Here is a 15,835-nt window from a genome sequence, read left to right as displayed (position 1 = left end):
CGTTAGTGTCAACAGTGCATGTCTTAACACTGAGCCTGAACCAAAGACTGGGTGGTGATAGTTCACCCTAAAAAGTTCACCTGTGCTTCCGGCAGTTTGCCAACGTGTGTGTTTGGATGGTTTTAAAGTGCTGTGTAGCAGAACACCGTTATATATGTGTAGGGTGTGTTTGGAGTACAGATTTACATAATTTTGTTCTGATGAGAGAGTGAACTGTACCGAGAAGCCTGAACCCACACACCAGGACTGAAGTAAGTCAGAAATGTATCTTTCTATGAACTTTTAATAATCTATCATTTAACAGAATGTTCACATTCCTATTCTCTGTCCTTAGTTGTAAAAGACTTGGACTTGTATGGATATACATGTCTTTGTCAGTGTGTTTTGCCTGGAACTTTGGAAGAGTATATGTGAATTTTTAGCGAACATTAAAATGAAAATCTAATGAAAACAGTTCCAAGTTAAAAGCATTGGTTATTCTATCTTCAAAGGAAATGATTTCTCATGAATTTGTTCTAGTTCTGTAGCTTGTGAGTGTTTGGTTTGCCATGAGACCCTTTTCGTCTAAAATGTGTGTAATATGTCAGTTTGCAGTTTGTCAGAATTGGTTATTTAATCATGTGACACTTTTGCTTCAACTGTTTTAGCCATTTTTCTTTTTCACTTAATGATGATGCCATTAAATGTATCAATCTGTTAAAATTGTGTGTTCCTTTTAACACAAGGGTTTTGCCTTTTTTTGAGTAATTGGTAGCAAATTTGTTGTAAGTGGTCTAAAAGTCTTTGGGGAATAACAGTTTTATTCCAGACAGCCCCCTTCAGGATAGAAAGTCTAATTTCTTTTCTAAGATAAATATCCGCTTGCACTGTTGCCAAACTGAATCAATGTTATAAAAAGGGCCAGAAAAATATTTAGTGAAACTTCAACGCGATTTACTGGTTTCTCAGAAAAAAATCAAACTGTTGGGATCCAGTGACTATTTCCCCTTTCTTAAATGTGCACATTTAAAGAGTTTCGCTTGCTTAGACAGTGGCTTAATCTATGAAAACTCGCCTCTGGATACATTGTTATGTTGAAATGATTTGCATTCAGTATTTCTGCTTCTCACAGGGCGCACAGAATGTTATCTACAAACTTCTTTAATCCTCCTAAATATTTGTACACTTACAGATGTTGGTGGTTGATGGGACTTGCCATGTTTTCTTAGAGTTGAACACATACTCTGAATTTTTAAACTACCTGCAATATCCTTTGTAGAATACTGTACCTTGAAACAGAAGTGTGAACCTTTAAGATTTGTGTATGAATTGACCAAATTTTTCACTAGGATTAAAATTATTCAATTACTGGCATGTTTTTGCAACTGACAGGCTCACAGAAATCTGTTTTCCAGTATTGGATGCAGTTTTAATAACTGAAGTTCTTCAATGTTTCTTGTTAAAGAGAATTTTTAAATTGTCTCCTGTTTAATTTTATTTCTTATATTTTTGTTTATTTTTTTTCAGAGTGAACAAAAATTATAAGAAATTTGGCCAGCAGGAATAGAACTGAACTGGTGCTGTACTTTCCAACTAATTTGGAACTCCTGGTAGGTGTGCTCCTACAAGAAGATGCCACATGAAAGAGTGTCTAGGAAGTCGGGGCACCAGGGTGCTAGGTCCCCATCATCAAACCAAAAACCAACCCGTGCCATGTCACCCAACCGGAGGGGGACTCCTCGCTCTCCTTCACCCGATCGCAGGAGGGCCCGCTCACCATCCCCAACGCGGAAAGCTGTTCGCTCATCGAAGGCACAAATCAGTCGTGAAGAACGCTCCTTCTCTCCGACCCGCAATGGCTTGCGTTCCCCAGGCCAGATCCGCAAGGCCAACCGCTCCAAGTCACCAGACGACAAGGGGTACCACTCCCTGCCCTCGAGGAGCCATAAGGGACCCTACACGTTGGAGCGCTTCGCCATGATGAACTTCAGTATCAAGCCTGCCAAACGACCCACGGTCATCGCAAAATCAGGCTCGGGTGGAGGAATGATTTGGCAGCACACCACTGAACCAATTCAGAAGCCGTTGCTCCAGCATCTCTCCGGGAACCAGCAGCTGTCTGGTCGAGCATGCTCTGCTTTCAAAGATATCCTTTCTCAAGATGGTTGTAGGATTGCTTGTTTGATGGAAAGAGTCCACACTGACGTGAATCGTTTCATTTTCCAAAAATTTGTGTACGTAGAAGCATGAAGTGAAATGAAATTTCTTGTGGTTTGCTTGGTTGAACTTGTGAGTGGAGTGGATGCAGACTGGAATGAGGTTGACCTCTCGAGGGGGACAAGGGTTTCACACATTTTTGAAGGGGAACCGAAGCAAATAAACTGCAACTTTTTTTTTGCACTTTTCAAGTTTTCATTTGGCGGAGGGGTCCTGGGGATAGACATGCATGCAGTACAGGGCACTACAGTGTCGAAGACCCTTTTCCTCGGGTTACTGTATATTATAAAACCATGCTAGATACAAGAACGCTGTGAGATTGAAACACCCACCGACCCTTGCTTCAGACTGTAATTTCTTTCAGGATCCTCCATATGGAGTGCATCAAAGGATGCAACAGCTCTTTGAGCAGACACTCAAAATGGAATGGGTAGTAAAGGTGCACCAGATGATGGAGGAGGCATTACCTGCTCGTGTTACAACTGCTTTTACTGAGGCCCTTCTTGGAATGCATGGGATCTGGTTTGTGTATAATGTGTCGGATTATGAAGGTCTTTGCCGTGTAGAAATAAGGGTTATTTTATGCGGCAAATGTTGAAGTGTCTTGGGGAGGTCTGCTAGGGCAGGAACCAAAGGGCAGATTGTACAACGGCAAGTTGGCACATACTCAGAGCAGTAAATTGAAGTTGATGGTGCACAAGGACAGGCTGTTCAAGGGAGTTTAATTCTTACATCAGTTGCAAGGAAACTGCAAAATATCTTGTCTTTTCAGTTGTGCTTTTAACTGGCGGTTATTTTATCCATGACCCATCTACTATTGGTTCTTTTTCAAATGTCACTTTCATCTTTATGGTATTCTCGGGTTGTGTTTATGCCCCTGTGTGCATTTTGCTTTTAGTCAGCTTTCCTTAACTGGTCACACCAATCATGAAGTACATGGGCGACTACCCTACCAAGAAGGCAAACCTTCAAGGAACTCTCATGACAGATAAGATCTTCAGCGATGCTATGAGATATGAGGAACTCAGGGATGAGATATATTGCCAAATTATCAAGCAGTTGACCAACAATATTCTCAAGTAAGCCACTGTGATACAAAGCAAAGTTTCAGCAAATCTGATCAAAATCAGTCAGGCATACGTGGGATTTGCCAGGATTTTTTTCGGTGGGACGAAAACACTTTTTTCCAGTGACGAAGATTTTCGGGGATGGGGGGAGGGGAGTAGTCAGGAATGAACTGAGTAACTTTACAGTGGAATTGAGGCAGTTTCCTCTTTCTTCTTTTCTTTTTTTTTCAAGCAAATTGGGAGATTTTCATCCCCATTCTTCTCTCTTTTGTCCATTTTTGTTTTCCTTTTTTCATTTTATTTGGGGGGGGGTTGAGCCCCTCCTTCCTCCCCTTTGTGACACCCATGTAGGCAAGCCCTGTCAAGCTCAATGGTTGAATGACATAGCCTTTTCTTTTACAAACAGGAAATTGTGGTTTTGAGTTCCATCTGAGTTTCACATTTTAATTTCACGATGTAATTATACGAGTGCAAATTTTAATCTCTTAGAACAGTTTCGTAGGAATTTGTTATAGTTAAAAAATAAATGCAGGATAGTGACAGAAAATAGTCAAAGTCCGAGCCCATGCATGTCTCCTTGCAATTAGACTGGGTATTTTATGCATTTAAATACCATTGCTGATGGGCTTGCTCGCCGGCAAAGGTGATTCACATTTGATGAAAACTGGTTGTGGATGCTTTGTGCTCCATGCTCATGAACAAGTGTTCCTTGGTTTACCCCACATGGGGGGACAAAGTCAAGTTTCCTGTTACCTTTCCTTTTTTTTTTATCAAGTGTTAGTGAGGAGCGTGGTTGGGAGCTGATGTGGCTGGCCACAGGCCTCTTCCCCAGCAGCGACACCCTCAGGCCTGAACTGACCAAGTTCCTGCGCTGGGCCCAGCACAAGCTGGCGGAGGACTGCCAGAGGCGGCTGCAGATGGTCAGCGGGCTGCCGCAGCAGCGCAAGTACCCACCCCACTGGGTGGAGGTGGAGACCATACAGCACCACTACACCCAGATCTTCCATTTCATCTTCCTGCCTGATGACAAGTCCAACGCGGTAAAGGCAACACTCACACACAAAAACTCCCCTTGACAGCTCTACATTTACACAACAGAATGCAACACATGTGAAATAAGAACCTTGCTGAACGCAACAGAATGCAACACATCTGAAATAAAAAGCATGCTGAATGGGACAGCTGATGAAATGAGAACCCTGCTTAATGCACTTAAATGCATTTTCGTTGTATCACTCTGCAGTGCACTGGATAAACACCAGCCTTGGCCCTTTCAAGTTTGTGTTCTCTGCCAACAGTATATAGTTTTTCACCATTGCATGGTGCATTTCGTTGCCTTTAGCAAGGATGGAGTTTGTACTGTAGAAGATTTCCATCGAAAACAGGAATTAACTTTTGCACATTATTTATGTTTTTTCTTACCCTATCTCCTTGCTCTGAACCATCCCGATTCCTACAAAATCCTGCACTCTAGATGCTCATAATGTTTTACTGTAACTCTTCCGGGACCTCAACACCTTGTGAGCTGTACATTCATTTATCTTGGAAAATCCCTGAAAACGTTTTTTGTTTGGAATCTGGAGGCCGGGTGTGACTCTCTAAAGTGTAAACAAGTTTTACATTTCCATATCTCAACTTAAACTGATTAGCCCATTCACAACCAGGACATACCTAATTGAAGTTAATTCAAAATTTTCTTTACTCCTATAATTAGTTGAGGTTTAGCTAGTGTTTGACTTGAATTTTCTAAAGCTTGTTAATATGTTGCTACTTTTCTCTTGCACAGTCCTTCCAAGTTTCATCCACCATGACGGTTGCTGACCTGTGTAAGAGCATTGCGAATCGACTGGGGCTTACATCCAACAAGGGATTCGGTCTCTTCTTGATAATGTCCTCTAAGGGTATGGAAAAGTCACTTGAATCCTTTGTCACCTGAGAAAGTCCAAGAAAACTTGTTTCAGCATGACTGGATTGAATAGGGATAAGGTCCAAGGAGGTTGTTTGGGTAAAACCATCTGCATGCAAATGGTTTTCCAAAGTGTCAATATGCAAAATGCATCCAAGAAAAAGTGGACCAGCATGACCAGATTTTTGAACTGACGAACGACGGCGGGAGGTGAACAAATTGCAGGCACACATTGACAGAATTTGATCAGAGGTCCCTAGAAGGTTGGACCTAAGGCCTTTGCCAGTTCCTGAGGCCTTTTCTTGATGAAATCATATTTCATCAATTGTTTCAAATTCTTACATCTTGCAGAGATTTGTGGATTGGATAATTACTTATTATAAGTATTATTTTGAATTGCATAATTCCTGGATAATGTAACATGTTGATCCAGCAGACAAAGAAAAATTCACCTGGCAATTGTACTTATGGAATAAATGTGTGCTTTACCAGTCTTAAATGAACTGAGCGGCCAAGGACATATTTACTCCATTCATGAATACCTTTGGAATCATGAAGTCCAACAAATTTTAAAAAATAATAAATACCCAACAATTTGTCCAATAATTTTATTTTTCTTTCAAACACCCCTGTGGAAAATTTTCGGTCACATGATTTTCGATGGTCAGCGTTCAATTTACACAGATGTACGTGGAAATGCGCATACCTTCGAAGTCTGTCAACATTCTGGCATACATGAAACTGCCAATAGAAGTACACAAATTAGACAATGGTGCGCTTCCTGAAATGCATTTGCCCGTTATGTTACGTCATGTGAAAAACCTTTATAGCCAAGTCATGGTATGTTTCTCTCACAAACAGTCATAAATTGTTTTCTTCTGAGGAGATTGGCATGCACATGGCACGTGCTGTGTGAGGTGGGGCTCAGCCTGCTGATACTTTATCAGATGTTTAATACCGGTCATGTGACAAGCTCTCGGCCAATAGGACTGGCTACCCTGTCTTAAGTATTTGACAAATTTGGACTTAATTCCTTTTGTTTTGGTCCAAGGAAGTTCAGTCACAGCGTCTGTTTGCAAACAGTTGTTGAAACTAACAAAAACCTTCTAGTTTCAAGTTCTAAATGGGATGAAGTGTTTCATCATTTGTTAAAATCATTTTTAGTGAAGTATAGTGTCGTGGTATGTTCAGTGTTTCACATTTCTGGAAATCTTATTCTCCTTTCAGTTGTTGCTCTGCATGAGGAGAGTGACTTCTTCTTTGATGCCCTGCGGCGACAAATCGACTGGGAACAGGAAGGTATCAAATCCGCTAGAAGTGAGGGTAGGCGCTCAAGCTCTGCTTGCTTTTCTCGTAGTTGTATGCCCTGACTTCTATCTTGCATTTTGCTTTTTTTTTTTTTTTAACAGGCAGTAGTAAAATCACAGTTTTGTGATTGACTTGGGAACTGAATAGGAATAGCAGTTGTACACAGCACATTTTTAAAACTGTTCCTTGTGATTTCGTTGCCAAGAATCAGCATTAGTGCTACACAAGCAAGAGCGTCGTAAGCTGAAGTGCACGTCTGAAAGTGGATGAAACTCACCCTGCGCATAGAGCATAGTCAGAGCTAATTGGCCTACACCTGTGCAAGGGGCACATTTAGTGAGGTAGATGCAAAAAAAAGCTAAAACCAGAAGTAGAACTTGTACATTTTAGTTTATCTTAGGACATCACGAATAGAAAATCAAAGAGTATGAATTTTATGCCCTGGATTATGTCCTCATCAACGGTGAAAATGTCAAAAATAATTACTGTTATTATAGAGCTTTTTTCGTCATTGTTGCCATGCACCCACATTCACAAGCAAATATGCAAATGCACCAAGGAGAACTTAAAACCTCAGCAACTTGCTGTTTGATTTTGAAGGCAAATTTGTGCACCTGGTTTGGGAATAATAGCTGAAGCTGAACCTCTTAAGCATGCATGCCGAGTTCGTTTCTGTACACATTCAGGTGAAAAATCAACCGCGCCCACCCTTTTCAAAATTCTGCACCAAAATTGTTAGCGCATGCATGCTATGTGTGCTTAAGCCTTTGTCCAAAAATGTGGTTGTTATATGCTCGTGGAGGCCACACTGGCTTCTAGTGGCTAGTGGGCACAGACATCACCCAAGGATGTGTTGCTCCTGGATTCAACCAGTTTCTTGGGATGTCGCTTCGGCCATACAGTGCCATCAATATCTACAGCACTCTTACAGAGTCCATAATTTATAATGTTGGCTGGTGTAATGCCGTGATGATTAAGCAAAAGCTTGAAAAGCACATACAATGCTTTTACTTGTACAGGAGGGTCAGTAAGACAAAAATCAAAAGGGATGTTCAAGTTTTGGATTTGTGGACGTTCACTCAGGCAATTTGCTATTGGATGATGTGACTTAAACCAACAAAACAAGTCTTTACCTCCATTTGGACGAAAAATTCTAGAAAAATGTTATCTATTTATAAGTCATAGATGAATCTGTTATTGAATTTGAATGTCAGAAACCAGTAAATGCGTGAGAAATGCTGGTGTACAAAAGTTTTAACACATTCACCCAACATAAGGCCTTTCAATGGCCTCCTTGGTGAGGGATACAAGGCAACACAAGGGTAGAAAGAAGAGGTGAATCATAGAAAAGGAAGGCACGTCATGTTCAATGTGGAAGCTGCATTTTCATGTTACACTTGAAAGGGGTATGGTGTAGTTGTTTGGAAAACAACATGAAGACAGAATTGTTATTAGACTTTTTCATGGACAGACACTTCGGAAGTACATTTTGGAAGTAGGATTTGTTAAAATATGACTATATACGAGTGCAATTGAATGGAAGGGTGATCGTACAAAATCAACTGGAGATTGTGAGAAACCGGCAAGAGACTATTAGGCGCGCATTCCATAATAGTATTGGATTTCTTGCATCATCTCATCTCAGCATCAATTCCTTTGTCTCCTGCCCCTGCAGAGAACGACATGCCTGTGCTTGCCTACCAGATGTTCTTCCTGCGCAAGATTTGGACGGATGTGGTGCCCGGGGAGGACTCCCAGGCTGACACCATCTTCCACTACCACCAGGAGCTGTCGAAGTTCCTACGTGGCTACCACCACTGCCCACACCAGGAGGATGCCGCCAAGCTGGCTGCACTACAATTCCGGGCCCGCTACGGCAGTGACAAGGCAGAGCTGCAGAACGTAGCCAAGAGGCTGGCCGACTTCCTGCCCAAGGACTTGCTGAGGAGTAGATCCGTAGACGACTGGAAAAGAGTGAGTTCTGGTTCTCAGTTTTTCTCGTAAAATATAAAACATTAGGTGTTTTCAGATAATAGACATTTTGTGCTCCGTCACATTTATCATTTGCTATTTTCATAAGTGTACCAAACCAACTGATATGGTGGCTGATATAATTGTTTCAAGAGACAATTGATCAGTGTTGATCAAAGCTTTGCATAGGGAAGAAGTGTACAGAGAGGTATTGCTCACGGGTGCACTATGGAAGGCTTGTCTTTTGGGAGAAGTGCAAAGGTCTTAACGTTTCAAACAGTTTGTTCTACTTAGTAATCTTCTGTAACTCCCTGAAAATGAACAGAGCTCATTGTTTGAAACATCAAGACCTTTTCTCACCGATGATTGTTTCCAGAGCCAACATTTCTTCCTGAATAGATTGCTCTCCATGGTGCATCCTTGAACGAAACATCTCTGTAGACAGTTCATGATTTAAGCAGAATTAATTAGAGCCAGTTAAACATAGGTTTCTGTTTGGGGATTTCACGAGCAGAGTTGCGTCAGTTTCCATGTAAGAATTATAAATGTAAACCGCCTGGCTTCCCCATATGTGGAGGTAAACAAGGGGTAAACACCTGTTAACTGTCATTGCGGCCAGTGCAGAAGTAAGCATACACAGGAATTTGGATGATTTAAGCAGAATTCATTTGAGCCTCTTAAATGTACCTAATTGCTTTCAGATTTCAGAGTGTCTTGTATGCAGTGCAGAGGGCAAACACAAACACCACTTTGATGCCACAAAGCGTTCTAGCCAAATTTGCCAAAGTTGTAAAGCTTTGTGAATATGCAGTATTTTGCGCTGTCTGTGATTTCACATTCATGTTTGTGTTCAATTTCACATCAAGATTACATCAGCCTTTACACCCCTGAGATCATGTGCTCTGGTATAATTTTGAGGGTGCGGTTGCATGTATACCTAATGTATGTAATGTCTGAAACCCTGACAGAAAAGGGGGGTATTTCAAAAGTGAGTTCATTGCTTGAAGGGTTGACCTGCAATGGTTTTTGGTCTTGCTCCAGGCCATCATTTCCACTTACAACCAGCCATGGATTACCAGCATGACCAAGGATGCGGCCAAGGTGGCCTTTCTGAAGATAATGTACCGCTGGCCCACGTTCGGCTCGTCGTTCTTTGAAGTAGCCGTAAGTGTTCATTTCAGCAACCAGATTTTCTCAAAGTTGGTCAGGGTAGCATTATTGATATCAGATTTAATAGAGTCTGGGTTCTGATGAGCAGGGGATCAGACTAAATGAGACATCCTAGAGACACATGTGGCTCCCATCACTCTTTGTTTTGTTCTGTAGAGAGTGAAATTTCTTGAACATTTTATTGCCATTTCTCTTTACAGAAAGTAACAGGGTCTGAAAACACGGAGAATGTACTTCTGGCGATCAACAAGCAGGGCGTTCTCATCATCGATCAACAGACCAAAGTGAGTCTGCATTTGTTTCTCATAAAATTATCAGCTAAAAGATTTTTGTTGCTACCCTTTGAGGACTACAGGACCACAAAGATGGAGGTATCAAAATTGACCCGTCTTTCCCCTCTCCAGTGAAATGTCCATCACTACCTCCCCCCACATGACCCATCCCCTAGCTTGAGAAGCCCCAACGCTGGTCAAATCTGGAATTCTCAGTATGCTGAATTTCCAGATGTCAAAATGACCCATCCCTTAGCTTGAGAAGCCCTAACGCTGGTCAAATCTGGAAATTGTCAGTATGCTGAATTTCCAGATGTCAAAAGCATCAGGGCTTGACTTACTGGAGGTACCCATCCCCCAGTCACAGTGGCCAGTCAAAATTGGAGACATACCCTTTGCAAATGTACCCACCACAGGGTACTTCTGGGATTGCAGTGTCCTCTTTTGAAGTATCAAGAAACCTTTGAGCCAATAGAGTTCATTTTGCAAAACTAACTATTCGTTGTGTACCATTTTTCAGGAGGTCCAGAAGACCTTTCTGTACAGTGAGATCCAGGGCTGGTCCGGATCAGAGCAGAGTGACTTCTTCTTAACTGTCGGTAACGAGAGCAAAGGAGTCATGAAACTCCACTTCAAAACCAAGCTGGTGAGTTTGTTAAGGAATTCATTACTCTGTGTGAAAGTGTCTCTAGGGTTGCATTGGAACATTGGTGGAATGTAATAGTAGGTCTGCACTCATGGACAACCCTATTTGTGTATTTTGTTCTAGTTGTGGGAAACATTTTACCTTGTATTTTCACTTGCACGTTTGAAAAAGCACTGGAATGCAACTGGTGCTCTTGACTGAAACACACTTACTCTTCATTAATTCCCACATACATATTTATTGCTTCTTTCGCAATGCGTAATTCTTAGCAGGTTTAGTTTCTAAACCATTTCCTGCGGGGTGCTTTTAAAAATGCACTGCCTACATATGGGCGATTTTTCAATATCTTCAGTTTTCTTTTTTCCTGAACGGCTAAACCCCATGGAGTGTTTGTCTGGTGTCTACTCTAATCCGACGGACAAAATCTATTGATGCCAGATTATTGCAGCCAGGCCTGCCACCTTGTAAAAAGAGCCCAGATTGTGTGGTGTTACATAGGTTTCTTTTGTTCCCGAAGCTGGCACAGTGCGCTTCTGGCGTCTTTTCAATACAGGCTAGATTAGCGTGCAGCGGTGTTGTATCGCTCATCTCTGGAGTGCTGGAGTGCTTTTGTCCCCAGTGGTGAATGCCACAAGCAGTAGTATATTTTTCAAAACAATGACAGATTTCCTCCGCTATTGACTACTGAAAAAAAGTATGGTCTTTTGTTACAAGGCCCAAGCTCTTTTGTCCGATTTCGGGCACCCCGGCTATGCATACAAACCCAAGGTACCCCAAAACAGGCTCCCTGGCAGGATATGGTTAAAAGAAAATGAGAAGCATTACATTGTTTAAGAAATCCCCCCTTGACCAGTAGGTATTTACCTCTTAAAGTTTGCATTCTGAGACATTTTCAAACTCTATTTATCTTGCAGTGTTGTCATATTTCTCAGTTGCAGATTGTGGAAAAAAATTATCATCAATATGTCACAAAGTGTCCAAATGATAAATTACATTTGTATTTGGGAGCCATAAGCTTTGGCTGAATTCCTCATTGAATGAAAAAGGTAGTTGACTTCAAGTTTTACTGGCTGGCATCTGTTTCCTTCCAGGGCTATAAGATGGATGACCTCTTGACCTCCTACGTGCGCTACAAGCAGAAGAGGCCAGCGTCGGGCCAAAACTCCACAAAAGCTAAACTGTTATAATACAGTGGAAGGGAGCACATAGTTTGCTTTATTTGTACTGGTGAAAAGGGCCTAGTTTTTGTGCCAAGCTTTCATGTCATACTGGAACCAATTTTAAAGAGCAGCTGTGTAATATATTTGCTTTAGCACAGAAAATTGTACCGCACAAAAAAAAAATTTGCTAAGCCCAGTTGTTTTGAACTCCCTTGGGGAGTCCCCCACCCCCCGGATTGTTAAAAAATCATATCCCACGTCATCGTGGTCAATAATTGTTAACTATATCCCTTCTGTAAATTTTATATTGTTTCCACAAGACACGATGAATGATGCTAGAACAACTCACAGTCTTACCCCATTTATCAGTGTGGTACTTCTATTCCCAAATGCTTGATTTTGGGATAACGGCAGTCAGTCCATTGGCACAAACAACTCTTAGGCAGAAAGTATTTTATCAGAACGTTGAAAACAGTGACAATCATTTGTATAAATCGGAAGTTTTTATTCTACATGTATTATTTTTCACAGATTTTGTATCAAATTCAGTATTGGAGCAACTCTTGAAAAGTCAGTAAAAAAATTGCCAGTGATAAAATACTTTTGTAATACTTAAATGCTTACACTTCACGTGTACTCTGCTTTTTGATTTGCCAAGTGTATCATTTTGTAAACTGTTGAAAATAACGGATAAAATTTCTGTGCATTGTGTATTTTACTGTTTAGCAGGGCATACTAAAACTGTAGTCTGTACTTTCTTGAAGGTTGAGAAGATATCAGATTGCAGCTGACAGAATTGATTTGTTACAGGGTTCCAGTTCAGACTGTACAATTTTGAAGGGTCTAGAAACTATAGAGGATAGAGGTGTTTCAGGGAATCATCCCGGAAAACCTGGGCAAGTTTGAGATTTGGCGTAAAATTTGTTCTTTGAGAAAATGTTTTTTTGGAGGAGGTAGATGTACTGATTGAAGTGAACTTTAAAAAGTTGACACTTCATCTTCTGTTAAGAAGTCCCATTTCGGCTGTAAATAGCCACGACTATTTATTGAGCACATGCCTTTTATCTATAAAGTGTGTATTTTAATAATGCTCTTCTTTAGCAGTTGCATAAGTGAAAAATTTATACCAGCAAAATTTACTTATTCAGAGCCGTAGAGGCTATGCTTATCTTGTAACCCAGTACTCCAAATACTTACTCAGTATTATACTTAGATACAGAGTCAGAGACAGGTGAATTTTTGTTCATAAGACCTCTAACTTGGCAACAAAAAGGCACTGTGTTCCATGGTTTGTATATACAAGTACTTCTGAGCTTGACTAATCAGATATCAGGGAAGGTGTACACACAGTGTCATGCAACCGATACTAATTCAGAAACTTTCATCAATTTAGTCGCGGCTGGGGCCCAGAATATGTTCCTCAGTGTGACCTACCTGGTGGGAGACATGAAAATGCGTGGTGGCCACTCACATACCGGTCCCAAGTGACTGGTCTACTGTTGTTTGCATCGCATTTTAGCTAATGAACATGTGCTCAAAATGATGGATACAAAAGTGGACTGGTCAAGTGGAAGCAGAATGTTCGTCGTGGCCTAGCCAGTTGCTACTGGAGGGATACAATTTCTAACTAACTATTAGATCCATATTCTTGGGGCTGAAAGGAAGTACAAACCAAAGTTATTCGTCCGTGGAAATGGGATAAATGAATAGAAATAACATAAAAAATCCAAAAACATGGTGCTAAAATGATAAAAAAGAAAAGGCTCCAAGTAAAAAAAGCTGAATATATGTTGCTACAACTTACAATTCAAAATTTGCAAGTCAAGGTAGTTAAATCCCTCAAGAACCACACTCCTGTAGACAGAGCCCTTTGAAGAATAAAGAATGCTCAACAGTCATACTATGAAACACCAAAGTGTATTTTTTGTGTAGAAGAGAGAGAACTGAAGCATATTATACAAGATCGCGTCTTGTGATGATTCCAATTAAGCATTGATTCACATGCTAAGAACAACTTTTTTTTCAGACAACACCCACCTTTTCTGCAGGGTGAGCTATGAGGCCGTTGTCTATACAGTGTGCTTTGAAGGACACAAGGTACCGCCTCCAACAGAGGTGTTCCTGAAATAAAAGTAATCCAAGTGACAAACCGTGATCAAACAAGTGTGAAATTTACATTATCTCTTTACAGATTGATTGATTTACTGATTTGAAAGCGGAAAGCATTCAAATTTACACTTGGAATTTTAGTTAAAAACAATCAATGCATCCAATGATGACAAGAAGATATAAAGCTGGCATGAGAAATTAATCTTTAGAATGGAACAAAAAGAAGCAAAAATTCACAAATGTGAATTTAAAGAACAATAAAATTCAATGATAGTTATTAAAACCAAGAAATTAATAGAAGGAAATATGTAAATAAACATCAAAATAATGTCAAAGTTATGAAATGTTTGTTAAAATAAAGTACATGCAGAAGTTCCCCACTCATGAAATGCTGAAAGAGTCTGAGATTAGTTCACACACCTGTTAGAAACTAACCCGTTAGAAAGCTGAAAAGTAAATGAATAACCCTGAAAAATACAGAATATTAAATGACTCTTGGGAAAGAGGACTGGCTGGGTGATAATTATACATGTTTATACTGGTATATTTAAATTCATTTCAGATATGTTCAGCTTCAAAAAAGAAAATATGAGTTTATCTTACATAGTCTTATGCTTCCAATTTCAATTCATTACGTTTGACTTTCTTGTACAAATGCTGAAATATTTTTTGTTTTCATATTTTAATTGAGATTTTTAAACTAGGCCAGTGAATTTCCAGGCCTTAATCTTTGCTTTTGGTAACTTTCGAGATTTTCTGGGGTTAAGGATAAGAAACAAGTTGAATCGATTTTGTTTTGCATCTTTAATTTGAGGTCTCGGTCTGATCCTTGACGATCTTCTCACCTGATCCTCTACCGTGCATTCAAATGTTGACCTGTGCCTGTCAAAGAACGTGTACGAGTTGGGGCAGATCTCCTCCCCAAACAGAGAGTAGTCTCTGTGATCAATAATGACTAGTCTCATGGCGATAGATGCTCAGTGCAGGCTACTCTGGCAAAACCAACAAATCCAAACATGAACAAGGAGCTAGATAATGAATCATTACTGCAAAATGTGAAGTGGATGCAAATGAATTTCAATACAAAATACTACAAAAGGTGTGATTTTTTGTAGGATATACATAGTTTGGGTGAAAAGGAAAATATCAGCTCTTTCTAAAAACCAGTTACATTAATTAAAGTGTTCTAGGCTGGATTTGATTTTGAATTTAGATTTGAGTAAAATATGAAGTCAAATTGTACACATATGGCTGTAGCGTATGAATTGAAAAGAATGCTGATTGAAAACATAATTATTTGTTTCATATCTGATGAATGCTGATCAGCTACAACCTCTCATAATAAAATTTTTTAACCTCACAAGTCAATGCAAGTCCGTCGGAATCACCGCACCTGCGATAGGCTTACTGGGAATTCCCATAGGCCTAAATCCCACTTAATTTCTATTAATAAATTAGGCTGCCAGTCAGTGGAAACCTCTCCATAAAATTATACTTCTTTGATATGTCCAGGCTTGAGTGTTTTGTGTGTTGTGGCAATTTACTTTAAACCAGGCAAAATACACCAACATCACACACCTGAATCCTTAAATTATCATAGTCCTTTGGTCTATGCGTAGGCCTAGCACCACTTCAATTCGAACACTGTCACTAGAAATGGAATTCCCCAAAATTGGGCAGCTGAACGGTAATCAGCGCATCCAGTTTTTTAGTGCCACAGAAAGGTCGACAAACTGTAAAAAACTGCTTAAGTTTCAAGTTACTTTTTGTTCACATAAATCGCAACAGTATGTCTTCAAAGAATTTTTGGCTTTTCTGCGACTACCTAAACTAAGACCGCAACAAACACTAACAAATTATCAGTCACTGCCGAAAAGTTTATTCTTAATCTTATCAGTCACGTTGGGGATCGGGACTGCTAACCTTTGACCAGAATGGTAATTTTATGATAATTTATCCCACCCAATTGCGAATCCCAGTTTGGAACCATTTTACGGTGTGCGAGCTGTTCTCAGTTGGACTGACATTCT

At 40.2% G+C, this 15,835-nt stretch overlaps 2 protein-coding genes and 1 long non-coding RNA gene across 5 annotated transcripts; 2 read left to right on the top strand and 1 right to left on the bottom strand.

Annotated features, from left to right (window-relative positions):
- The first annotated feature begins 110 nt into the window (after positions 1-110).
- Positions 111-2,548, top strand: LOC147799322 (uncharacterized). The gene is made up of 2 exons (XM_087135936.1): positions 111-251; positions 1,507-2,548. Exon 2 carries the CDS (start codon positions 1,612-1,614, stop codon positions 2,227-2,229), a length of 618 nt encoding a protein of 205 aa, XP_086992062.1. The 5' UTR covers positions 111-251; positions 1,507-1,611; the 3' UTR covers positions 2,230-2,548.
- A 439-nt stretch (positions 2,549-2,987) lies between these two features.
- LOC110974231 (myosin-VIIa-like) lies at positions 2,988-13,594 on the top strand. Of its 2 annotated transcripts, none has more exons than XM_022225724.2 (9): positions 2,988-3,275; positions 4,039-4,303; positions 5,050-5,164; positions 6,397-6,468; positions 8,153-8,451; positions 9,490-9,612; positions 9,819-9,902; positions 10,411-10,536; positions 11,628-13,594. In XM_022225724.2, the coding sequence occupies exons 1-9, from the start codon at positions 3,124-3,126 to the stop codon at positions 11,721-11,723; spliced, it is 1,332 nt and encodes a 443-aa protein (XP_022081416.2). In that variant the 5' UTR covers positions 2,988-3,123; the 3' UTR covers positions 11,724-13,594. The 2 variants fall into 2 exon arrangements, with proteins under 2 accessions (XP_022081416.2, XP_022081415.2); XM_022225723.2 differs by having other exon boundaries at positions 6,397-6,492.
- On the bottom strand, positions 13,438-15,702 carry LOC147799321 (uncharacterized). Of its 2 annotated transcripts, none has more exons than XR_015425046.1 (4): positions 15,384-15,702; positions 14,651-14,797; positions 13,734-13,817; positions 13,438-13,564 (listed from the first exon to the last, which is right to left on the bottom strand). It is a non-coding gene; the product is annotated as an uncharacterized LOC147799321 (long non-coding RNA). The 2 variants fall into 2 exon arrangements; XR_015425045.1 differs by having other exon boundaries at positions 14,651-14,792.
- Between the last annotated feature and the right edge of the window lie 133 nt (positions 15,703-15,835).

The sequence above is a fragment of the Acanthaster planci genome, linkage group LG04, assembly GCF_054643075.1.
Source record: "Acanthaster planci isolate LZ-2023a linkage group LG04, COTS_SCS, whole genome shotgun sequence".
Taxonomy (NCBI): Eukaryota; Metazoa; Echinodermata; class Asteroidea; order Valvatida; family Acanthasteridae; genus Acanthaster; species Acanthaster planci.
Note: the sequence above shows the minus strand (reverse complement) of the source record. Positions and strands in the feature narration are given on the sequence as shown.

Coding starts and splice junctions, on each gene's coding strand:
- LOC110974231 (XM_022225723.2), top strand. CDS start 3,124: ATGAAGTACATGGGCGACTACCCTACCAAGAAGGCAAACCTTCAAGGA. Junction 4,304..5,049: donor CTGATGACAAGTCCAACGCG/GTAAAGGCAACA, acceptor TCTCTTGCACAG/TCCTTCCAAGTTTCATCCAC. Junction 5,165..6,396: donor CTTGATAATGTCCTCTAAGG/GTATGGAAAAGT, acceptor TTCTCCTTTCAG/TTGTTGCTCTGCATGAGGAG.
- LOC147799322 (XM_087135936.1), top strand. CDS start 1,612: ATGCCACATGAAAGAGTGTCTAGGAAGTCGGGGCACCAGGGTGCTAGG.